The 23,603-nt window shown below is 54.0% G+C and overlaps 11 protein-coding genes and 1 non-coding gene across 12 annotated transcripts; 7 read left to right on the forward strand and 5 right to left on the reverse strand.

Moving 5' to 3' along the window:
• Window positions 1-43: 43 nt before the first annotated feature.
• On the reverse strand, window positions 44-1,990 carry LAESUDRAFT_648772 (uncharacterized protein; the record flags this gene model as incomplete). The annotated part of the gene is made up of 6 exons (XM_040904131.1): window positions 44-601; window positions 663-758; window positions 812-1,516; window positions 1,553-1,618; window positions 1,674-1,847; window positions 1,901-1,990. The coding sequence occupies 6 exons, from the start codon at window positions 1,988-1,990 to the stop codon at window positions 44-46; spliced, it is 1,689 nt and encodes a 562-aa protein (XP_040766552.1).
• A 1,391-nt stretch (window positions 1,991-3,381) lies between these two features.
• Window positions 3,382-5,226, forward strand: LAESUDRAFT_56749 (uncharacterized protein). The gene is made up of 4 exons (XM_040902980.1): window positions 3,382-4,090; window positions 4,141-4,404; window positions 4,517-5,075; window positions 5,134-5,226. Exons 1-4 carry the CDS (start codon window positions 3,630-3,632, stop codon window positions 5,149-5,151), a joined length of 1,302 nt encoding a protein of 433 aa, XP_040766553.1. The 5' UTR covers window positions 3,382-3,629; the 3' UTR covers window positions 5,152-5,226.
• A 1,456-nt stretch (window positions 5,227-6,682) lies between these two features.
• Window positions 6,683-7,784, forward strand: LAESUDRAFT_723760 (uncharacterized protein). Its single transcript, XM_040908473.1, has 3 exons — window positions 6,683-7,365; window positions 7,443-7,639; window positions 7,694-7,784. Exons 1-3 carry the CDS (start codon window positions 7,132-7,134, stop codon window positions 7,770-7,772), a joined length of 510 nt encoding a protein of 169 aa, XP_040766554.1. The 5' UTR covers window positions 6,683-7,131; the 3' UTR covers window positions 7,773-7,784.
• A 35-nt stretch (window positions 7,785-7,819) lies between these two features.
• On the reverse strand, window positions 7,820-9,148 carry LAESUDRAFT_757515 (uncharacterized protein; the record flags this gene model as incomplete). Its single annotated transcript, XM_040912317.1, has 3 exons — window positions 7,820-7,942; window positions 8,010-8,127; window positions 8,190-9,148. The coding sequence occupies 3 exons, from the start codon at window positions 9,146-9,148 to the stop codon at window positions 7,820-7,822; spliced, it is 1,200 nt and encodes a 399-aa protein (XP_040766555.1).
• A 297-nt stretch (window positions 9,149-9,445) lies between these two features.
• On the forward strand, window positions 9,446-10,055 carry LAESUDRAFT_723765 (uncharacterized protein). The gene has a single exon (XM_040908474.1). The coding sequence runs from the start codon at window positions 9,452-9,454 to the stop codon at window positions 9,815-9,817; it is 366 nt and encodes a 121-aa protein (XP_040766556.1). The 5' UTR covers window positions 9,446-9,451; the 3' UTR covers window positions 9,818-10,055.
• Window positions 10,056-10,211: 156 nt separating this feature from the next.
• On the forward strand, window positions 10,212-10,300 carry LAESUDRAFT_t33. Its single transcript has one exon. It is a non-coding gene; the product is annotated as a tRNA-Leu (tRNA).
• A 385-nt stretch (window positions 10,301-10,685) lies between these two features.
• LAESUDRAFT_748843 (general substrate transporter) lies at window positions 10,686-12,837 on the reverse strand. The gene is made up of 9 exons (XM_040911533.1): window positions 12,740-12,837; window positions 12,652-12,689; window positions 12,486-12,598; window positions 12,249-12,430; window positions 11,960-12,182; window positions 11,653-11,903; window positions 11,450-11,586; window positions 11,133-11,394; window positions 10,686-11,070 (listed from the first exon to the last, which is right to left on the reverse strand). The coding sequence occupies exons 1-9, from the start codon at window positions 12,792-12,794 to the stop codon at window positions 10,775-10,777; spliced, it is 1,557 nt and encodes a 518-aa protein (XP_040766557.1). The 5' UTR covers window positions 12,795-12,837; the 3' UTR covers window positions 10,686-10,774.
• Window positions 12,838-14,063: 1,226 nt separating this feature from the next.
• On the reverse strand, window positions 14,064-15,762 carry LAESUDRAFT_712843 (uncharacterized protein; the record flags this gene model as incomplete). Its single annotated transcript, XM_040906923.1, has 5 exons — window positions 14,064-14,244; window positions 14,297-14,587; window positions 14,645-15,007; window positions 15,063-15,647; window positions 15,704-15,762. The coding sequence occupies 5 exons, from the start codon at window positions 15,760-15,762 to the stop codon at window positions 14,064-14,066; spliced, it is 1,479 nt and encodes a 492-aa protein (XP_040766558.1).
• A 611-nt stretch (window positions 15,763-16,373) lies between these two features.
• On the forward strand, window positions 16,374-17,225 carry LAESUDRAFT_56856 (uncharacterized protein). Its single transcript, XM_040902987.1, has one exon. The coding sequence runs from the start codon at window positions 16,662-16,664 to the stop codon at window positions 17,115-17,117; it is 456 nt and encodes a 151-aa protein (XP_040766559.1). The 5' UTR covers window positions 16,374-16,661; the 3' UTR covers window positions 17,118-17,225.
• Window positions 17,226-17,247: 22 nt separating this feature from the next.
• Window positions 17,248-19,094, forward strand: LAESUDRAFT_723767 (uncharacterized protein). The gene is made up of 6 exons (XM_040908475.1): window positions 17,248-17,430; window positions 17,483-17,587; window positions 17,638-17,733; window positions 17,788-18,492; window positions 18,550-18,651; window positions 18,706-19,094. The coding sequence occupies exons 1-6, from the start codon at window positions 17,334-17,336 to the stop codon at window positions 18,843-18,845; spliced, it is 1,245 nt and encodes a 414-aa protein (XP_040766560.1). The 5' UTR covers window positions 17,248-17,333; the 3' UTR covers window positions 18,846-19,094.
• Window positions 19,095-19,326: 232 nt separating this feature from the next.
• On the forward strand, window positions 19,327-21,496 carry LAESUDRAFT_56942 (Dor1-domain-containing protein). Its single transcript, XM_040902995.1, has 2 exons — window positions 19,327-21,399; window positions 21,453-21,496. The coding sequence occupies exon 1, from the start codon at window positions 19,523-19,525 to the stop codon at window positions 21,347-21,349; it is 1,827 nt and encodes a 608-aa protein (XP_040766561.1). The 5' UTR covers window positions 19,327-19,522; the 3' UTR covers window positions 21,350-21,399; window positions 21,453-21,496.
• A 56-nt stretch (window positions 21,497-21,552) lies between these two features.
• LAESUDRAFT_757521 (uncharacterized protein) lies at window positions 21,553-22,696 on the reverse strand (the record flags this gene model as incomplete). Its single annotated transcript, XM_040912318.1, has 5 exons — window positions 21,553-21,604; window positions 21,666-21,850; window positions 21,903-21,953; window positions 22,006-22,134; window positions 22,505-22,696. The coding sequence occupies 5 exons, from the start codon at window positions 22,694-22,696 to the stop codon at window positions 21,553-21,555; spliced, it is 609 nt and encodes a 202-aa protein (XP_040766562.1).
• Window positions 22,697-23,603: the final 907 nt, after the last annotated feature.

Below are 23,603 nucleotides of genomic sequence, written 5' to 3' on the forward strand. Positions count from 1 at the left end.
AGTGGAAGCAAGCATATATAGCCAATAACTCCTATGTCCTACTCTACGGTCCTGCCCACACATCAAATGGCAAACAAAAATGACACTCATCCAGCATCTCCCAGAACCTCTCCCTCTCTTCCCTGACCACTCTCGCCCGCGCCTCCGCGTCCTCGACGGTCAACAAGCCCTCCACCTTGTGCACAATCTGCTCTATCAGCTCCACCGGCAGCCGGGACCGCAGTGCCTCCCACGCAGCACGCGCGATCCACGCCTTCTCCTGCGGCGGCACGCGGTCGGTCGTCGGCGGCAGGCCCCACACGGAGTTCGAAATGACGCTGCTGTCGCCGAGCTCGGGGTCGAGCAGCGCAACACTGATGAGCGTGAGCGAGCCCGGCGCGCCGGAGTCTAAGAGGCGCGCAGGGGTGAGACGGTGCTGGTATACGTTGGGCCAAGCGATGGCGCGCCGAGGGCAGAGGGGCACGTGCCCGAGGCGTTGGTTGCATGGCGAGAGATTGCCAAGGCCCCAGGTGAGGAAGGTCGTGTTCGCGTCGCCAGGAGGAAAGTTACGAGGCGACGTGACGGAGGTGCGAAACTCGAGGGACGGTGGGGTGATGTTGGTCTTTGAACATTGCAGATTATTGAGGGTGCTGCGGACAGGGCTGAGAGGACGGACTGCTCACCATTGCAGCACAGTATATGGTGCATGCGACTATGTGCTCGTTGAGCATACCTTCGACGTGCCAGGGCGTGCTGCCAAATTCGGGACCTCCAGGACGCTACGGATTGTTATCACAAACTCTCGAAGGACGTTTTTCAGACAGCCACCTACCAGCCGGATTTCGGTCACCCTCACTATGGCTTTGATCGTCTTGCCTCTCAGGCTCACTACCGTCTGCCTTCGCTCCAGATCACCCGGATATCCCGTCCGCGGCACGTCCGGCATCTTTGCAGGCCTCTGCAGTGCCCAATTTCTCAGTTCGCGCTCGAACACTAGCCTATTATCCTCGTCGTCCGAGCGATACGGCTCGTCTGGCTCGTCCCACGCGATGTCCGTGTCCATCGCGCGCACGCGCAGCTGCAGGGCGTTCGTGCGGTGCAAGTCGGTGAGAACGTGCTCGAAGAGCGGAACGCACCGGGCGACGAGTACTTCGAGATCGGTGTAAAGGGCGGTATTGTGAGGGTCGACGTTGACGATGTAGGAGAGAGCCTTGGCCTGGAGTGGATCGGAAGCGGACGAAACAGAGAATGGGGTTGGAATGCATACAAAGAGGGGTGAGGCAGAAAAGGCTTCACAGTCGGGCGGGACTACGGGTAGGAGATGCGAGGGCGTGTGTGGCTTGTGATAGACCGCAGTATCCCCGTATGCCAGGCAGTACCGGTACGGGTCAATCAGATCGACAGTGGTTGCGTCGTGGCTCAAAGTAATTTCTGAAGACAGGCTGTTGAGCTCAGAGTCAAGTGCAGGCAGTTCAGCCATGTGTAGAAATGTGTCGGACTGCCATATGCGATCGGCACAGGACACTTGACTATTTGACTGAGTTCAGAATACAGCGTAGAAACCCAGCAGCACTTGCCATCTATATTTCTCGTCGTAGAGAGCGGCATAGCCGCTGAGCTCGTCAAGAACATATTTGATCTGGGGAATTACAACATCGCACTAGAATCTGCGACTTAAAGTGTGTCAGACCCACCTGCGTATGCGACAGCTGAACACTCATAGGCCCGCTGTTGAGGGGCACAATCCAAACAGTCTCGGTACATTCAATCGCCCACTGCTGCCTGACGACTTCGTCCATGACATGGTCCCGCCAATCAGGCTTAGAGCGCAGAAATGACGAACAGCGGTACATGGCCAGCTCTGTCACCTGAGTGAGTTATGAGTCAATTGCAGAAGTGGGCCGTATAAAGTTCTACTCACCGTCCGAGGGACTTCACCGACGCCGTACAAGAACTGTCTCCCATCACGGAACGGATGCATGTACCCTCTGTGGATCAGTGGGCTTGCCATGGACGATTCTATGACCGTTGTGAACCGTCGGCGTCGGGTTCAGAGTGGCAGGATGAGGCGCCTGAGAGCACAACAAACCAAGTTTATATTTCCTCGCAGGTGCATAATAGAATTTTATGTTGCTGGTTGCGGGCGAAAGGCGGGCCAAAACTCGGAGCAGGCTAAGAGGGGTTACCGAGGACGCGGCTTCCCGTGCGCGTACTCGCACGTGACTAACACCTACACAATGAGCGGCAAAAGTATTTTGGCGCTAATCTCGAGTTGAACCTTTCGCACCCGCCCAACGTGTTCATTGCTCTCGTCGTAACTGGAGGTCGAAGTCGAGCCGTCGTGACTAGATTTTGTAAAATGACAATAGTTTCTTGACATTCGTTCCACAAGCATCGTTGTCAAAATCATAACTGATTATTCTGTCCTGATGGCCTCAGCTTTATACTAATTGTTGGTCTCTCAAATGTTCTCATAGAGTCTATGAGAAATTGATACACCGCGATTATCAAATGCCGAGGTCCATTAGTATCAGGGATGGTGGTTCAGGTCGTGAATATGCGATTGCAGGATACGCATCGCAGCTTGTCTATTCGAAGGGTTAGCAGGTCTGTTCCATTGCCAACGCCATTGGTAGGAAGCGAGGTGAGCTCGATAGTCTTTTGCACTGGCTTCCATGTTGACAGGCATGTATGATTTCCGCCTGTGATCGCATCGCATCTATGTACCACATTTGCTATGACCCTGCGATGGCAGCCCCACTGATTACCCCCCTCCCCCTCTGTCCGATGAAACGTGCACCATCGAGTCAAATCTTCACCGCTGCCACATGTATGAGATCTCGCGGATCTCTTCGCTTTTCCACGTGTTTACTGAAGCTGTCATCATCGCCCTTCTGATGCCTATGTATCCTATGGTAACAACGCAAATGCAGCAGCCGAGACATACCTCTTCCCTACTGAGGAGACTTTCTTCAGACTTCAAGCGTCCTTCGTACTCCCTTCATGATATAGTGCAAGGTTCCGCATTCATCCTATGGATTCTATCTACCTCCACTCAGCGAAGATGCGGGCGAACACGAGTCTGATGATCAACGTGCCATTTTCATGCATCAGAAGTGATGTTCTCATCTCTGGAGATCTGTGACGAGCACAGTTTCATGGACGCGCTCATATGCATAGGTGCGAGGCAATGGTCACCGCAATACCGGAAGCCATCCAAGCAGTCTGCGTCGATCACCTCACCACCTCACTTCTCGGCCTGCATGCCTGCTTTAGAGTGGGCTACAGGCAACGTACGAACTTTTGTTCTCTGCTGTGAAAGGTAAGCATCATCACCCCTTATTCTGATGTTTTAGACTTGGATTAGCTCGCACTGACACATTATATCAGTGATCCGTCTTCTAGCCTTTAGAGGGAGCACTTGACAACTGGGTTTCGGCAGGGCATCCTGCGTCGCACCCTTGTCTGCACCCGACACGTCACTTGCCGTCTCCAGCACACTTTCCAAACCAAGCATTACCGAAGTGGCCTGGTCACCGACGTTGTAAGGAGCGGACTCTACGTCCTCGTCACTCGTTAGAATACCCTATACCCTCATATCGATTTTCTGTCCGCCCACCGTCCCGGAAGCGTCCTAGTCGTTAAAGGTCATGGCTATGTCGGCCATCAACATTACAAGCCCGTTGCCCTCTGGTTGTGCAGTAAAGAACCTCGTATGCAGATCTTCTTTCGGGGGGTCATTTATTGTTATCAAGTCTTCCATTGTTACCTCATCTTCCTCAACCACCATCAGCACTGCTTCCGTCGTGGCATTCCCGTCATCGCCGACATCGTCACCGATTTACCCATCGACGCTCACGTCTACGTCTGCTTCCACGACCGCCCCTTCGGCTGCGGCTCAGCCGAGCGCAGAAACTGCGCCAACCGGTTCAACGCTGTCCACTACAGCTTCGGTGCCGACATATGCTAATACTGGTACTCCGGTCGACCAGACTACCAGTACTGCGGCAACGACGTCACAGACGATATCCACGACCAGCGATTCAGCGGTGGCCGGTGCTGCATCATTTTCAGCCTCGGGCTTAGCAGAGATTGCTACGGCGTACACAATGTAAATCGTATTCGTAATTTTCGATGATGAAGCCACTGATGTCCACCTAGCACAGGCGACACCGCGGCGAGTTCATCTTACACTTCATCATTGAGCGCAGCAATACATACGTCAATTTGGACTGAGATTTCCAAAGTAACTATCAAAGGAACATTGATTACAGTCAAAACATCCGGGACATTTGTCAACGCGGAGACGACGAGCGACTCGGTGGGGACCTACACGAGCTACGTTACCGACACGGATGTGGCGGCCAGTCCTGTTACTTCTGGCAATGTTTCACCTTCCTCTTCCGATTCGTCAACGGCATCAAGGTAAGGAATGCATCTCATCTCCTTCTCATATCACCATCTGATCATCCGACCGTTGTGGCTGTTACCCCCACGATGCTCCCATGACCGTTGTTCGAATGGGCCGCGGGCGTAGGCATTGCAGTACTGGCAAGATCCTCGGCGGAGTCCTCGGGGCGCTCGCCGCCATCCTAGTATTCATTGTCCTCCTTTTCTACGGCCGCCGCCGCCGCCATCATCGCCGTGCCCAACGCATTCGCCAGTCCGCCAGTCCTTCCTTCGGGTCGAATGCTGCTGTGCTTCTACCATCCTCTTCAGCGGACAGCGGCAACTCCGTCTTTCCGACCGCCGAGAGTTTTCATCGCGAAAGCCGCATTGGGCAAGTCGTGAGCACGTATATGTCCGGCGCCACTACCCCTGCGCGTGCACTGACCGTCTCCCCGCGGCTGATCCTACCCATGTCTTCTGAGGCTCTGAGTCCGCAGATGCGCGAGGCAGACCCATTCGCCGATCCTGTCGCTCTCGCGCGGGAGCGCCCGGTGTCCCAGATGTCCGACGACTCTCCGACAATTCGCGCTCCCCTGCCAAATCCGTTCTCTGGTCCAATGCTTGTCCCATGGCAGAGTGAAGAGACGCCTGTGTGCGATAGGATAGCTAGTAGGCTTTCTGAACAATCTGAAAAGTCGGAAGTGGAGGTCAGTTAGGCAGGGCACTTATATATATTGAGCAATGACCCTGATCAACTCTGTGTAGACTATATATGCGGTTTGAACTGTCGTGATTGACGTATCCTGCGGACTCGAAGATGTGTGTCGTCACACTGTCGCGAGCTTGTTCTCTATGAAGCAACGCTTCTTACACGGTCCTCTCCTTTGCATAAGATGTAGGTATGCTTGTCGCTTGATATAATGTGATGTATATCACAACAACAGAGTTATATGCTTTCCCTTTCTTCTCTGCTTACTGAGCACCGAGGGCGTCGCATGCGACTGAATGGCTATACCGCTGACGATCAACATAACAAACCTTCGTCTGAGGCCCATACCACGCCTTGATCACCATCATGCTTATGGACGTTCGTTGAGTCACGCTCGTGCCATTGACATTGGCGACGACATCGAGGTACCCCTCTTCTTTTTAGCATCTCAGCTCACTTGGTGCTTCTACAGCTACCGGCGCACTGTGCCTTACCTGTTACAGTTATCTAAGTCGAAGGTGGTAAGTCAAACCCTATCATTCATTTGATCCGTTTCATCAATGTTGGATGGTTGCTAGTGCTGACCTCGCAGTTGCTCCCCCATGCGTTTGGCAGTGCATTCAATATCGCGCCACGGCCCCATGCAATTCTTCCCTCCTTCGCAACCGTAAAGGCGAGTATTGCGACTCCCTTGCCACTCGCCATATCGCAAGCACCGGGCTCATACGTTTGTCACTCCTTAGCATCTGCCGATCCCTGACCTCGGACTGTCCTTTTCCCTCAAACGTTTTCCGCTTATGCAAGGCACGATTGCGACATGACAAGCCAGTCATACGCCGATCCGTTGATGTTGGAGGACTGGAGGGGCACTGCGACGTGCTTTCATGGGTTCCAATATACATGTCCGATCACAATCCCGGGCAATACTGGTACAACCCTACCTAAGAAGACCTCACCCTCTGTCCCAACATCACCAGCCTCTACTATGTCCACGAAGGCGACATACAGTAGCACGGTAGCGGTGACATCTGCAAAACCTTCCACGCAGATTCCTCCTATATCCTCTACTGCCACTGCGACTCGCACCAGCCAGCCTTCGCCTCCCGGCGTATCTTCCGATACAAGCGTGGTTACCGACCCTCCAACTCCTCAATCAAGCAGCGCTCCGCCTTCCGCTTCCACAAGCTCCAATGCCGCAGGCGCATCACAGTCTCCCACTATTGGGACGGGCACCGGACCCAACCAGTCGACAACATTATCATCAGTTGCAATCGTCTCCTCAGCCTCTGAAAGCGAAATGTACGATACACTCAGATCAGCCTTGTGTCTACGCTTACACTCTACCTAGCACAAGCAGCGTGGACTCTAACGTGCCTTCAGACGCTAGTTCCATCATAGTCCCTTTCACAAGCATCGAGACGATCCGGAGTTCGGTCACCGTCACCGAACAAAGCACAACGTACACTACTTTGGAGACTTTCACGAGTACCTCCGTGTCGCTTTTGACGATGTACCCTTCTTCTGGCTCCTACAAGGAGGTTCCCTCTGGTACTTCTCCCGCTAGTAGCCCGCTTACCGCTTCCAGCACAGCTTCATCATCAACATCGAGGTACGAATGCGATATTATCTCTCTCACGAACAGCATCTAACGATCTGTCTATCCTAAACGTATCCCGCTCACACGTACCCTCACCGAATCATCTTTACCTTGATCGGCCTCTACCAGCAAGCATTCGTCCACTGGAAAGATCCTTGGCGCCATCCTCGGCATCCTCATCCTCCTCATACTCGTCCTAGGTCTCCTCTTCTATCGCCGCCGCCGCCAGCGCGCCCGCGAGAAGAGACTGCGCACCTTCCTTGCCGCGCGGTACCCAATCAGCTCCTTCTCTCCCTCGCCCGTCCCTGCCACTGCCCCTGCAGAGCCCACGCCTCGCTCCCCGCCGCCCTACCGCTCTCCATCGATCAGGACCAGCGGCAGCAGCGCCTTTCTTACCGCTGAGAGCCACGTGGAATCGCCCACCGATACGGACGGCGAAGTCGGGCACGTCATCAGCATGTACCGTTCCAGCTCGGCGACGCTCTCGCGTCTCTTAATGGTCTCCCCGCGGCTGGTCGTTGTCCCTCCGGCCAGCGCGGTAGATCAGGAGACGCGCGAGGCGGACCTGGCGACTCGTCCTACGCCTCAATCGGTAGATGGTTCGCTGCCGAATCCGTTTGAGAATCCTCCGGAGATGCTACCGTGGCAGACCAGCATGGGAGAAGTGGGGAATACGAGGAAGCACAGCATCCTGTCGGACTTGTCAGAAGGACGAGATGTAGTGGTGAGTCGGGAAATTCAGTCCCGCCTTCGGGAACTTTGACTAACAGTTATGCGTTTGATTTCAAAGACTGGGTACGCTGTCTAGGCAGCTCGCCGTGGCAGGCAAAGCCCGGACTTGTGAACTTCGCCCCATATCGTTTCCATTGGGAGAGCATTGCCTTCTGCTCCTTGATACCCCTACCTCTCAACGGTCTGTCAATACCGTTGACTGACATGATCATCGCAGCCAAATTCCGTGTAATCTGTCCATAGCTGTCAATGGCTATACCATCAGAGGTGTCCGAGGTGTATCATACCATTCATCATACTATTCATTCCAAGCTACATATGGAGGAATCCCCCATTCGCGATCTACCTAACCTTTCGTGTATCTAGACTTCAGACCTCCGTACCATGAATTGTGCGACATATGTTCTGTGGGTCTACTGCTGAATGAACGCATGGATAATCGTGTCAAAGATCATGTCTCCGAAGTTGATGTTGAACTGCGCCGTCTTCTCGCGCGCGGTCGCAAACACCTGCTTCATGAGAGATGCATCACGTATCTACCGCAGGAATCCTTGGCATAAGTATAGCTTCAACACACATCAAGAAAAGATTAGAGTGACTCACCCGGAACTCGTCAAATGTGATGTCCGCTCGCGGGACGAACAAGTCCACCGTGCGCATCGGGAGGTCCAAGACACGAAACAGATCAAGCGGGAACTGCGCAATTGACGTGAACACCTGTCTAATGCCCCGAGTCACATCAGCCCTTCGAGCACATCTCAACGTAAGAGGTGTGAAACTCACGACCACCACGGCGTCCACTCTCTCTGATACGGCCAGTGCACGCGCACCCATCGTCCCTCCTTGGCGATCATAACAAAGCTCCCGCGATCGGTGTCCCAGTCGCGCCGAAGCTGCGCGTCGACGGCGCCGAACGTATATAGTCGGCCCTCGCCGTTGTCGATGTGCAGCCGTTGCGTAGATGCGGTCACGCGCAACTCGTCCGTGTCGGCGTTGAGGAATGGAGGTGGACGATCAGAGTGGTTGGCTTGGTCGAGGCCGTTGGCGATGCCATCAGACTCGCGTTCATCTGAGGAGCTGTCTGAACTGTCGTGACCATCATCGGACTCGGATTCAGATCCGTCCTTGCTCGGACTTCCCATAGGACTCTTCCTGTGCTTCTCCGCCTTTTTGGATGTCAACGGATCCGAGACCCCCGCAAAGCGAACAGTCGTCTTAAAATCGTCGCAGCGAAAGATTTGCCCCTTGAGGATCGCGCCTATGAGGTTCTCCCGCAATCGCCGGATCCAGTAGGGCGTAGCGCTGCTCCGATACACACGCACGCAGAACCCGTCGAGGACGACACTGATCCATGGCCCAGCAGTACGCTTGAACAGGTACGGGAAGACCCAAAAGGTCACGTCGAGCGAGACGACGGAAACATCACACGTTGTAGATCGGTAGACGATGTCGTACGCCGTGAAGGTAAGCCACCTCTGGTTGGAAGGCTTCGGGACGTGGTAACGGATGGAAATGGAGGGTGCGGAAAACGTGTAGGTGTAATCCCGCCCATAGAGCGCGCCGGAGTAGCGGACATCGTAGAGCGTTAGCTCACCGGGTGCGATCCTCCCAATTTTCAGCTCATGCCCGGAGAAAGGCCTATCCAGGAGGTAGGAGAAGAGGATGAGATTGACTGTCCAGACGACCTGACCGGTGAACCTGAAAAAATTCAACCAACGAGCGGCGCGTCCGTCGACAAACATGTCGGCACTTGACCTCGATCACTGTTGTGTTGCGCTCGTTCGAAAGACGCGAGTGAGCTCCGCGAATTTCAAGAGATTGAGATAATGCGGTTCAACACTAATCAATTGAGTAAATTAAGAAGATAAACGACTGGCAGGATGCATGGTAGGACTGCGCCTCGTGGCGCAGTACTAGTTGTAGGCCATGCATGGTGGAGGCTCCAGTGCGAATTCGAGACGTCATACCCAGTAGTCACATCCAGGTCACATCCAGTACCGGACGTCACGTCACACCGCGTTCAACCACGAACGTCATTCACGACCATGTCCACCGACGAAACTCGCTCGCCACCACAGCCTGGTCCTCTTCTGTCCGATATAGCTGTCTTGAGATCTTTCATCGAGCAAGACGAGCAAGAAGGCGCCGATCCTGACATCGCAGAGCTCCTTAGACACCTGGAGACTGCGGAAGGTATCGCGGCAGGCGTGGAGAGTCAGGTGGATGAGATCATAGGCAACCTGGACGAGATACTGGGCACGCTGGAGGCGCATGAGCAGGCGACGATTTCCAATCGCGAGAGTACCATCATACGGCGAGGCGACACGGTCGTGCAGGAAGAACAGGCTACTGTCGTGGTCACAGAGAGCGTGGAAGTCCAGGACGGCAGCAATGAGCAGAAGGCAGACTAATATGACCCAGGGCTCACTCAGTCATCGTCCATAGGGCAGGTTTCGTGCACTTTGCTCGGTTTGTACAGTCCTCGGCGCATCGATTCAAGTTGCATTCGAGGTGCTCACTCAGGGTAATTCTAGAGTCAATTGCGCATCCTTTGACAATGTCCCTTGCGCTGTGGCTGCTGTCCAGCTTCTCTCGAATCTCCCTGAGCCAGAGGAGCAAACAATCCACATCGCGTCAAGACCGACAGTTGTTCCACGCATACTCCAGTGCCTGTCGTCCTCAGCAGTATGATAGAAAAGAGCGCAGGCAGACGTCGCATGCGAGAGGTAATAATAAAAGTAGGATGATTTTATTGTGCTTTTAAAACATGGAATTGTTACATAAATGTATCTTCGCTTTGATTGAGGCGGAATGGCCGAGCGGTCTAAGGCGCTAGAATCAGGTCACGTGAATCTAGTCCGAACAGGGCGTGGGTTCGAATCCCACTTCCGTCATTTATTTATTTGCTTTTGATTCAATGTTAGTTTTGACCCGAGACATTTGAGACTATTTCTTGCCCTAAGTGAATCTTTGCAAATCTAGTTCAATGTTCTGATTTTTGGATGCATGAAAGATGAATTGCAGTGTGCAAAGTTATGTCACATGAATTTGGGGGACAAGCACTAGTCCCATGCATCTATATTCTAGGTGGGCTTTTGATTGCCTCAGTTGACAGGAGTGAGAGGTGTCCTTGAAATACTTTCAAGGACACCTCTCACTCCTGTCAACTGAGGCAATGAACCCCCAAAGCTCTGCGAAAGTAAAATACTGTGACATCAAGACAAAATGAACATTTGGCTCAAAATGTTTCATAGTATGACCATCGCAGGACTCAACAGTCGGCAATTGAACAAAAGATATGATTTCACTGAGACAAAGCAATAGAAATACATGTGCATCGAGGTCGTAGTAAAAAATCATCATACATCTCATGCATCCACTTCGCTCTTCTCCTTTTCCTCGCGGACCTCCGTCGTCTGCATCTCCACCTTGTCGTGGAGGTGCTTCTCGGACGGGCGCCAGCCGCTCGACTTCCAGGGGAGCACCTTGGCACGGTACATCTCGTCGACCTCCTCGAGCGAGAGGCCCTTTGTTTCTGGAATGAAGAGGCACACGTAGCAGAAGCCGAAAGCGAGCATGCCCGCGAAGACGAGCAGGATGAGCGGGCCGATGTCGTCGGCGATGCGTGGCGAGAAGAGGGAGAGAAGGAAGTTCCATACCCAGTCTGCGTTGTCATAATGTTTGGTCAACGCGTGAATACGGGGAAGGTCGATGATGCCCACTCACTCGTCGCGCTACCGAGGGCGATGCACTTTGGCCTGACACGGAGAGGAAACGACTCGCCGAGGTACACCCATGGCGTCGGGCCCCAGAATATGGAGTATGCGAAGACGTGCAGCACAGCGAAGGCGATGAGGACGTTCCCGCCGGTCTTGTTGCGCGCGGTGAGTTCGCTTTGCGGTGTCCCGGATGGGGCGAGCATGAAATGGCCGGCGAGGCCTGCTATCAGGGCGCAACACGCTTCGAAGGCGGCGCCGGTCATAAGCGACTGGTGCAGCAAATATCAGCACCGGAGTTTGTGTGCGGGAAATAAGCGGACGCACCCTGCGACGGCCCAGGGTATCAATCAGATACAGGGCGGGGAGGGTACCTGCTACCGAGACTGCTCCAAGTATGACTTGAATGACATAGGACGACAGGTCCGTGCCCGCGCTTTTGAAGAACGTATCGCCATAATAGTCTGTTAAATCAAATCACAGCATGTGAGCATTGTTCCAAGCATTCGAAAATGTATGATAGTGTTCACAGTAGAAGTTCTGGCCGTTCAATTGCTGAATGAACTGAAGCATCATGCCGTTGACAGTGCGCTTCCAGAGCATATTGCGGGTCGAGAAGCACTCCAGCCACGTCGCCTTTCCGCCATCGTTCTCAGCATGGATACCATATTCGAGTTCATCAATGATCTCCACGACCGCCTGATCATCCACAGGCACACTGTTGAGTTCTGCAATAACCTGGCGTGCTTCATCTTCTCGTCCTGTACCCAATAGATGACGTCTACGTAAACAGATTGTTCAGAATTCGATGGAATGCAGGTGTTATGATGTACTCACGGCGATTCCGGCAAAAAGAAAATTCCGGAAAGCAGGATCAAGCCCCAGAGCATCTGCAAACCGACTGGAATGCGCCATTCTGCAGAACCCTTCAGGTGGTGCGTGCCAAGGTCAACCAAGTAGCTAAAGAATATCCCCATGATGATCTGCACTTGGTACAGCACGATGAGCATGCCACGCAGTGCCTTCGGTGCCGTCTCTCCATTGTACAGAGGTACAATAGCTATCATTGTAGGCCAGGTCAGCGTCGCATGAAGAGATGTCACGAGGAACAATTATAACCACGGACCGGAAAGAGCTCCCACACCCAGACCCGCGACGAATCTTCCCACTACCAGCTGTGCGATGGAATGGACCGTACTCGTCTGAATGACAGTTCCGATAGTGAAGATGAACGACCACATCAATATCGAGCCTCGCCGGCCGAAGCGATCTGACGTGAATGCCTGCCCGAGCGAGCCGACAATAGTTCTGCAACGTCGATGATAAATATAGTAAGGTCAAACGGTGATAATTCATTGCTCACCCAGCAGAGAGCAGAGACGTAATGATGGACTGGCGCGAGCTCGACAACGTGTACGAACCATCAGAGTTCTGCTGACCGAAGCGCTCGACGAAATCGTCCATGATGAGACATCCCTACAGCCATTCGATCGGAAACGTTCCAATAGCAAGCATGTGAGCCGACGCACTGAAATGACACCAATGTCATATCCAAAGAGAAACCCGCCTGTCCCAAACAATGAGCATATTCTCAGCAGATGCGCCGCGTGAGCTTACCGAAAGCAATGAAGATGGCAAGCAAGATTGCTCTGCGATTCGAAGGGATAGCCATGGGGCTACCACCAGATACTACTACAGAGTATGACGCGGAAGGAGGGTCGAGTGAACGACTCAGGTCCACATTAGCTTCTCCGCTATACTTCTCTATTTATCATGCGGGTGCATTGTTCAAACTCCACACGGCTCCGGTGATGGTATACTATGCTTCTGCGGGTGGAATGCTCAAGAGCGGCCCGGACTTGGACGGACATGCGGTCTGTGCGGAATGCGCCTCGTTTCAGCGCTGATTGGATTCTGGCGTGAGATCTCGCCGATAGCACTGATGTGGGGCCCCAGGGCCGTTGCGGGGAGTGGCAAAACAGTTCACCCAATGCCGTCAAGACTGTCATGAGACCGGAGGTTGTCTGATCGCAGCATCGTCGCAAGACCTGCTGATTCTGGCATGAAGGAATGCGATTGAAAGAGACTCGATATCGAGGGCAAAGGCTCGCGAGGAACTGGCATCCGAGCACATTGAATCAATAGACGCTCCACGATCACGTGGAATATGTTAGCGGGTGGGCGCGCGTCAGGCTCGGAGCCAAGGGAGATGTCACCAGCTTGTAACACGGCAAAAAATTATTATGCCGCAGCGTCGGAGATGGGTGACGGTAGCAGCATCTTATTCTGCGCGTGCACCCCCTCGTAAAATTTCTCTCGCGGACGTAAATCTCCACTTGTAGTATGATGATGTGACGGAAGCTCACGTACCGACACCGCGAATGATGAGCCGCGAAAAGGGACCGACGAGGAGCCCATCATGCAAATGCTCTAGATTGTTGCCCAAATTCTCTTGTCAGAATCTATATCCGAAGAAATTGTGAACAGTACCTGCTGCAGCCTGCGACCAGGTGTAGTGTCGTAAAAGGCATCTGCCTAGTGTGTCGACGGCGATCCCAAGCTTTCGTAAATATCGTCGCTGCTGCCATGAGCGGAGCCGATGTGCGGCTAAGCTCGGGCTGGTCGTGGCCAGAGTCTGCACATGATGATGGGGGCGTTCATCAAATCACGGCTCCATATGAATGCAGCACATTCACTTGGTACGTAACATTGCCAACACCTTAAGATAGAACAGAATCTGTTGAAGACGTCAATTCGCAGCTGTTGCCGGCCCATCTACCTTCCAGCCTTGCCCAGGTGCACACCATGTGCCAAGGATCAGCGCTCGGACTTGAAGATATATCGAGCAATCACACCGAAAACTTTGCGCCCTCAGAAGAATTCGCTTTTCGTCAAGGTCATCAACTAATATACACGCCGGATAATACCATTCACAATCTGCTCAGTCCAGCTCATCAAGCAAGGAACGTGAGCTCTTGATGCTGTTGTATGCGTTCTTCCCCGCCTCGTATGCGTCGTATCCGTCCTTTCCAATGGTGTAGACATCCTTCGCTGCATCCCAGAGGCCGCTCAAGGAGATGGCGTCGGACTCGGCCTCCCTGGCGAGGAGCTCGAGCAGCTCCCTGTCAACTAACATGAGACATCGGTGTTGTTACTGCGAAAGACAAGACGTACCGCCTCGAATTGCCCTTGATGCTGTTGTACGCATTCTTGCCCGCCTCATAAGCATCGTAACCATCCTTGCCAATGGTGTAGACGTCCTTAGCGGCATCCCAGGCCCCACTGAGCGAGATCGCTTCGCTATTCGCGCGAGCGGTGTGAGCCTCGGGACGAGCCGCGCTCGCAGAGTAGGAGTGAGTCGGTCGCTGCGAGTAAGAACCGTAGCGGTGTCCACCCTCCCTCATGCCCTTAGCGAAGCGGTGAGGCCGGCCCTCGCCCATGCGGTAGCCACCAGCCTGCATCTCCCTGCAAAGTATGCCACAGTCAGCAAACATTGTGTAGGGGTGTTTCTGACGCTCTTACCTCCTGGAGTTGCCCTTGATGCTGTTGTAGGCATTCTTGCCGGCCTCGTATGCATCGTACCCATCCTTGCCAATGGTATAGACGTCCTTGGCCGCATCCCACAAGCCGCTGAGCGAGATCGCCTCACTCTGGTCCTCACGAGCAGAATGACTATAGCGCTCGCGGCCGCTGGCCTCCTCCGCGCCGTGGAAATGGTGGTGATCACCTGTGGCGAGACGTTGCTGATCATGGAAGCGGTGGCGCTCGCTCTCCTTCGCGAAACGGTGCTCATCGTGGAAGCGGTGGCGCTCGCCTTCTTGGGAGAAGCGGTGTTCGCTGTGGTGGCCTTCGTGACCCTCAAGGCGTTCGCCGTACCACTCAGCCCTATAAGAGAAGTCAGCATAAGAGCAATTATGTGAGACAAACAAATGACACTGACCGTCTGGCAACTTTGCTGGTGGTACTGCTAGACTGTGTTCCGTTCACGGATTGCTCGGGCTTGTGCTCACCGTGGAAGCGGTGGTGCTCGCCTTCCGTTTGCTCATGCGAGAAGCGGTGCTGGTCATGCTGGCGACCGTTGCTCTCGAGGTGCTGACCGGATTGCTCATCGCTACGCGCGGTGCGACCTTGTGAGGAGCGGTGCTGGTCATGCTGGCGACCATCGCTTTCGGAGTGCTGGCCGTATTGCTTAGCACCTCCGGCGGCGTGGCCTTGCGAGAAGCGGTGCTGGTCATGCTGGCGGCCATCGCTCTGGGAGTGCTGGCCGTATTGCTCAGCGCTACGGGCGGCGTGACCCTGCGAGTACTGCTTGGGATAGTGGTGCTCCTGTTCGGCGCCCTTGTATTGCTTTATGCCATGTTGGCGGCCTTCACCATGCGGGCGAGCGAGCGCCTCATGCTGCATCCCGCCGTTGGTGCGATGGAGACCATGGTGGCTTTCATGCGACACGTCAGGTCGTTGACCGCCATGTGTGTTGGCGATCTGTCGAACATCGAGGAAGCCAATCTGGGGCGTCGGAAGAGCACTGCAAATATAAGTCAGATCAACTGACAGGCAACGCAAACAAGAGGGGGTACGCACGAGACCAGCGCGGGGGCAACAACGGCAGCAGCGATAACGAGGACGGTAGAAGAACGCATCGTGATGATCGTAAAGTGGTATTAGTAATAGAAGGGAGTCGTGAGTTGAAAGATTAGTTGACGAAGATGTAGTCGTAACGAAGAAGCGTGTAAAAATGAACGAAACAAGTCAAGCTGCAGAGACAGAAGACGGTGAGATAATGCGCAACAGTCCGTAGGAAATGTATCCACTTACTATCCAGTACCTGAACTTGAGAAGCTTGGCTCGTCAGATCAACTGAGGGCTGAGGAAACGAGACAGCACGGCCGCGCCTTTTATCCTCCTCGACCACGGCGCCCATCCACTTGCTTGGGCTGTGCCGTAGGGGGACCCGGGCGCCCATGGCTATACAGCGTGCAGCGAGACGACTAGTGAGCAACTGCTAGGCACTCCCATACAGTGCGCATGGCAGCCATTGCCGTAGGCATCATTGCGCGCGCGCGTTGCCATCATACACATACCTCCGGAGATCAACGGGGCGCTTCCAAAGTGAAACGTCCGTGCTTAATCAACGTTTGATGCCATCTTGAGATATTGTTGATGGCGGGTCCGGCATCGGCATAAGCACCGTATGAGGGGGTTTCATCTGAACCCTGGTTAGCGAGCACGGAGCACTGGTGTGAGTGCATCTGCGGAGTGCGTCTCCTTGAGCCAACAGTCTGCCCCTTCGATGCTCGCCAACTCAACCTGAACAGCGAAACTGTAGATCCACCAAATCAAGGCTGGGGGTTTCAGAATATTGATGGAATCCAAAGGCGATTTCGACATGATCAATGGAGCCTGCATGATCGGCATACAGCAAAGTTCCGAGAGCATGAATGTTTCCGGCCAAGCACACTCCAGTCAGGAATGAAACGGGCCTGAAAACGTTGTCTTCTGATCTAGCTTGCAACGCCGGAAAAGGTGACGCTTGCGTAAGATGCACATCGTGTTGGACCATATGCGTTGGTCCCTCGATGCTTCTCATAAGCTTCCTCTTGACATAAGTGATATCCAAAATGTGGAAGGGGGAGCTGACGCTCTTCATCGCCAAGTGAATCCACCGAAGTCGAACAGTTCGTTGGAGGGCAGTGTAATCTGTACAATCAGCCGAACGATGCTGCCATCAAAATCGACATCATTTACAGATCAGAGAGCAGAACACCATGCCAAGAGCAGTTTCTGCAGCGCCATCCCGAGGCATCGTAACGACAGTGGATTGTTTGCGATGAACGACTCAACGATCAAGTCGCTACATCAGCCTAGCCCATGGCTGAACTTTTTGCAACACGCGATCGCATATCATTTCTGCTGCGCAAACAGCGTTTCGAGAGAGAGCACTTGTACAAGTGGCGTTTACTCCGAAGCAGTGTTTGATGGCTGGCATGAAACGTGATCGTCCGCAGGAGACCGTGCTGCTGAGACGATGTGGCATAATCGAAACAGCATGTTCCAAGAGAATTGTCAGAACGACTGGGAGGTATAAGAATCGTCAAGGGACTACTGCGTTCTCGGTGTGAACGCTGCGCGTACCACCACTTTCTTCGTCCGGCTGCTTTTTTCGTCACTTCAACTTCACGAGGTCTTTTGAACCACTGTATTTACTGTGATCATGATTACCAACGTCTTCGCTTTCGCTGTCTTGTTGCTTGCTTCCGTGAACGAATCTCGTGCGGTGGTTTACAGACGCCAGCACGACTTCGCACATGGTGAGTCCGACAGAAGCTATACGCGGGCAGTGCATTGAACATTTTCAAACAGACAATCATGGTTTGATGGAGGGTGGTGTCCCGACTCCAGTTGCACATGGCCAGCACTACGTGCTTACTCGCCCAACGCCGGCACCAATGCGCAGACGACAGGACTGTAAGTGTCTGCGACGCACCCCAAAGACAATCGCTGATCTTGGCTTGCAGCTGACGGCGACTCGAGCGGTATTCTCTCGCAGTTGGGCGGGTCAAGTGGTGTCACTGAACTAGTTGACGAGATTCTTTCTGCCTTGCCTCCTAGTCGTAAGTCACCACGCTCATCCTGTAAGTGTTAAAACTTACATACATCTCTCCCAGTCGCCACCCCGGCATCTGCACTCTTCGCTGAGATCACAGCGTCGCCGATGTCACCGAGCAGCTCCAGCTCGCAGACGGGCTCTGGGTCCGGAGGTGGCTTTGAATCTCAGACGAGTGATGGCTCCCAGGATGGCTCGAGCTCAGGGACGGGCTTTGGCTCCCATGATGGCTCCGGCTCGCAGTCAGGCTATGGCTCGCAGTCAGGATTTGGCTCCCAGTCCGGCTTCGGCTCGCAGACGGGTTCAAGTTCTCAGTCAGGCACTAGCTCACAGTCAGACCCTGGCTCATCCGATGACGGCTCGTCCATTCCAAGCAGCGTCGGTGCCAGCGTGTGGTTCGGCAGCCCGTCACAGACGGCCTCCGCTGTCTTCCCTTCCACGACGGCACTGGGTTTCAATGAAACAGGTGCAAACGCAACCTCCGTCTCGGGCATGAACTCGACCTCGAGCGGGAACACAACAGTCATCCCGAGCGATAACTCAGCATCTTCTGGGGCGAACGTGACGGCGTCTGCGAGCGGGAATGCGACTGAAACCAGCGATGCGTTCTCTGCTCTTGGGGCCAGCGCTACGCCGAGCATTGACGCGTCCGCATTCTCGAGCATTGCTGCGACGCCCACGTCGAGTGCGAATGCGTCTCTTCCGACTGACGCCAACGCCACTGCGATCGTTTCATCTGCTGCTACTGGTGCTGCTTCGACCACGAGTGAGTGATAACCTTATTCAATAACTGCACTCAATGCTGACCTGGTCGATATTCCAGTGTCTGGCGACTTCTTGACCCAGTTGATCCAGGAGCTCGAGGGTGCCGGCGAAGACGTCTCAGATATCGTAATGTCCCTGATGGGCATACTCCCCTCTTCAGGTGCGTCCGTTTGTTTCGGAAAATGATACGATCTTCGTCTCATCGTTGTCACAGTCCAGAGTCCCGCTTCCTCGATGTGGGTGCAGGCCACGTCAGTGGTCGGGGCTGACTTCAGCCAGATTACTCAGGCTGTCGGCCAAGGTGCGAGCAGCCCAAGCAGACGAGACAGGATGATCCGCCGTTCCCGCAAGTGAGATGGGATGCGGGCCATTTCCCAAGTTTGTCGTCTACTGCGTTCGGTATTCAACGCCGATGAGCAACTGGCACGGGAACACGCCTCTTCAGATGATTCACCGTGCCTTAGCGGCACACTATTGGGCAAAACAAGATAACGACATACCTTCGCTGCTGCGCTGCGACGCACGACTTCATGATTACTATCCTACAATATTACATTCCTTGATGTTTGTACCTTAGTTTTTGGCGAATAGAAGCAGCTATGACGTCCATGCTTGAAGGAGCAATCCTCGACGTTGCTCGTACTTGACAGGTTGCAATTGCTCTGTAGTCACAGTTTTCGCAACTGTAAGAAAGAGATCGCGCGGCACAGGAGACCAGAAGCCGTTCACGATGAGAAATCAACTCAAATGACGCGCAGCGGAGCCGATAGGTGTCGCATATGAGCTGAATGTAGCGGTCAGCGGGACGAACAAGAGGTGAGCGGGAACTCGAGAAGGCGCCCGTGCTGTCTGGCGCTAGTACACGCTCGTCCCTCATGAGCATGAAGACCTCTAAGGACGACCGAACTCAAGTCTGCCACCTCGAAGTCAACTGAATACCCAAGACTTGCAAACATTATAGCCGGTCTCTGCTCGAGAATATAGCAGAGCATTGACCGCGGTGCTTCGACTCTTCGTCAGATCACTTTATCATGGCGGACGTACAGTCGTCGAGCTTGCCACCTGCAGCTACCAGTCTCGCTGATATACCCACTCTTTCTGAACTGCTAGCCTCGTCTTCTACCGATGCATCTTCATCCTCGACCTTGGCATCGCGTGATGCAGCGAGCTACCTCGCGGAACTCACCTCTCTTCCTCTCGCCGAATTGGAAGCTCAGCCGACCGAATTGTCATCATCGTCGGCACAGCTCACGAACGCCCTTACCACGCTCTGCTACACGTCATATCCGACCTTTCTATTGATTCATGCAACGACCTCCACGTTTACGTCCTCTCTGTCATCGCTATCCTCGTCCTTGGATGCTCTCATCTCGTCCCTTCCAGCCCTCGAGAATTCTGCGCGTTCCTTTGCCGAAGACACGCGCGAAATTCAGAAGGAGCGTCGCAAAGCCGCACTCGTCCTCGAGCACCATGACAAGCTCTATGACGTGCTGTCCCTTCCCCTCCTGCTCGATTCCTGTGTCAGGAACCACAACTATACCGATGCCCTCCTCCTTGCAAACCACTCCAATTCCCTCTCCCAGCGCTTTCCCTCCAACCCGCTCGTGCAGTCCGTCAAGGCCGAATGTGACGCGCGTGTGCAGGCGATGCTCGGCCAGCTCCTGCGCATGCTCAGCGAGCAGGCCAAGCTCCCCGCGCTCTTCCGCGCGGCTGGCTTCCTCCGCAAGATGGGCGTGCTCACAGAACCTGAACTCGCGCTTGCGTTCCTAACCGGCCGCGGCACATACCTTGAGAGCCTCTTCAAGACCATCGACATCGAGAAGAAGGCGATTGAAGGCGACAGGGATCGCGAGATGGAGGCATATGCGAGGTACCTGAAGAAGTACGTGGACCTGTGGCGAGAGGGCGTGTACGATGTCATCACACAGTACACAACCATCTTCCTGGATCGGGCACCCTCAATATCGCCAGACGTCCAGTCACGATTGCGCATGCTCTTGACGACGTTTACGACGCTCCGGTTGCAGAACTTGCTGTCTCTTCTCCGAGACACACTTCCGTATATCCCTGATCCGTCCTTACTCACATCGCTGCTTACACAGTTGACTTACTGTGCCAACTCTTTCGCACGTGTGGGGATGGATTTCAGGGCGCTGCTCGCGCCGATCTTCGTTGACGCGGTGCGGAGTGGTGTCAAAAAGGAATTTGAGGAGGCCACCAAAGGCTGGTCTGAGAGGTTGAGATCGTGCACAGAGAGCGGCACGAATGGGTTTAAAGCCAACTTAACAACGTCTTCTCAGATTCTCGTAGCCTCGACCTCACTTGCCTCTCCCCCGCTTCCCACGAAGGCGCAATTGAATACGATCACGTCTGGCCCACCAAATGTTCCTCCGCCCATACTTGTCTCATATCCTCCTCTAGCAATCTATACAAACGCATTCCTTACAGCTCTCAACGGTCTCCGTATGCTCGCTCCCGTAGAACTGCTTGACGACCTTTTGGGGACGCTAGAGCGCTCTCTCGCGGAAGGGCTCACAAAGGTGCTTGCGCTTGCACGAGACAAGCTGTCGGCGGCAGAACAACATCCAAAGGGCGGTGAGGAAGAGGAAAGGAAGGATTTGGAAGTGGTGAGGGCAGCAGGGATGGTCTATGTGGAGGTGTTCGTGCCGTTCTTGAGGCGGGCTCTGGTGGAGGGTGTGTATGGCGTTGTGATGAAAGACAAGGAGATTCCGATGGGAAAGGAGCTGCGGGATACTTTGGAAGAATGGAAGGAGTGGGTCGGTGAGAAGGAGGAGGAAGCAGCAGATCGTGTGGAAGGGACAGATGGAGTGAACGGCAATGACGACGGCAAATCATAAAGCTCGTCTGTATCAATTGGCGCGTGCTCGATGTCATCCAACTTCGAATTGTGAGTCTCGGCTGCATATATGCGCCGTTTATTCATGCTAAAAGAAAATCCAGTGTAGCGATCGCTGCCTAGCAAGGCTCTGCCTTTGAAACCAATGCATTATCTGAGGCGCTATTACCGAAATCCGCTGCCCTCTTGATGGCCCAGCTGAGCTCAGTGCGATGCTCGCTCAGGAAGGAGCCCTGCAGGGTCATACTCGCTGGAGCTGTGGGGGTTCAATGATCCTATGGCTGAATCGGCAGCTCTGCAGTTGCCGATAAGCGTACGATCCTGCGTCGTGCTCGCACATCCCATTTGCGATGGTCTTGCAGATCGTCCGAGTCGCTGTTTCTGGGTCAGGAGGGCGCATGGCTGATATGCTGGGCTGGTCGATATTAGGAGCGACTGCAGAGACGTTGATGTCTATCAGATGCAAGAAGTGCATGGGCGTCCCGTATTTAAATTTACGTGGCTCAGAAATAATGTAATGCATCATCAAAGGGAGAACATTGCTGAGGGCGTACTAGCGCGAACAGCAGAATATGGCGGCGGACTTTCGCTGGCACTTGAGGAGGCTGGGTAGGAAGGTGAGTATGAGACGACATCCTCCGGGCGCCGAAAACATACGATGCTTCTCAAAGCAGGGGCATCATGCCTCACCATCTTCGACTCAATCTTCTGCAATGCCCTGCCCAGGCTCCAGTCCGCAGCAAATAAGGGACCGATAGCATCGCATCGCGGGAGCGCTGAAAGGGCCTGTGTTGTCCTGATGAACTCTAACCTTCGAGACGGTCTTCCAGGAGTCGTGATTGATATATCTCATTGAATCGTAGACGATGGCATCCCTATGATGTGCATCAGCGACGCGCTTTATGTGCACCGTCTCGATAAGAGAATGATCATTCGGACAGCGGCTGCCGTTAAGGCACAGCCCGTCCCTATTGTTCCTACAGAGTTCGATACATGTCCCCCTGTCAATTCAATGTCATCAGTGTCGATATGTATAATGTTCAAAGCCGGAGATTAAAGATATACCCTTCTGGCCATCCGCGGAGAGTTAGTCATACCAGCGGCAGCCACCTTGTCCTCAAGATTCTTGGTGGCGACATTGATAGGAAGTCCTCACCACGATGGTAACGGCAGCGGCGGCTTCATGGCTGCCGTTGGTGCGCTCTGTGAGCACGAGCCGCCAAGGACTGGAATTGCACGCGGGGACACCAAGGATGTCCCTTCCAGTGATGTATTCTAGCACAAGCTCGCGGCTGACTCGGGATGAATTTGCGACATCCACAAGAGCTTCCAATCGCGCGACAGCCATGATTGCGCGGCTATACCGTGATGCGCAGGGCTTGCAGTGGGTGGGCGTTCCTGCAGTGTCACCGCATCTCCCGTAATATGCAATATGTGGGCAGATCATGCGAGTAGCAATTTTTGAGTGCAGGGGAGCCAATGGAACGGCGCTCCGAGTACTTCGCGTGAGGGGTCCTCGGAATTTCCACCGCCGTCAGCAGAAGCATACACGCAGCATTGTTACTGAGCGGTTCAGACGGGTATGTTGCATGAGATCTTGTAAACGTACGAGCGTGAGTAAAGTCATTCCAGAACAAAATCTGCTCACATTCTGCCATGTGATGGCTCCCGAGGAGAGCGAAACTATGTGTACCTTTGGATTCAAGACATTGAGTAGCATCTGGTCAAGTAGGTACAGGCTGGCGCACGAAAACGGCATCGGTTTGGCCGCTTACCTCCATCACAGCGCGCGAGGTGCTCTGGACAGTGTTGGGGGCCCAATTGTGGGCTGTGGCCCTTCAGTACGGTTGCCCAGGAGGATCAGTGAAAACTCAATTCACGTCAAGTGTCATGTTCGATAAGAGTTCCATTCCAGTGTCAACCGTTGTACAGGTGTCGTTCTCATTGAGCCTATGACGTCGTCACGTCAACGCGTGCAGACGCTGCTCAACATGTTCATGTGATCTATGCGCCGACGTCGTGCACCGACGATGCGCGCGATGCCAAGACAATTACCGACATTCCTGAATTGCGTTGCCCCGCTGTGCCCCGATCTGCCGCTCCGGACGCCTCGCTGTAACCCGTTTCCCCCCATTGTGCCCATACAGGATTCTGACTGGGCTTGAGCCGGAGAAAAACTTGCGACTTGCGACTCGCAACTTGAGACCGGGAAATTAGATCTCATCGTTTTCGGCAAACGTACTGCAATTAACAGA

The sequence above is a fragment of the Laetiporus sulphureus genome, assembly GCF_001632365.1.
Source record: "Laetiporus sulphureus 93-53 unplaced genomic scaffold LAESUscaffold_10, whole genome shotgun sequence".
Taxonomy (NCBI): domain Eukaryota; kingdom Fungi; phylum Basidiomycota; class Agaricomycetes; order Polyporales; family Laetiporaceae; genus Laetiporus; species Laetiporus sulphureus.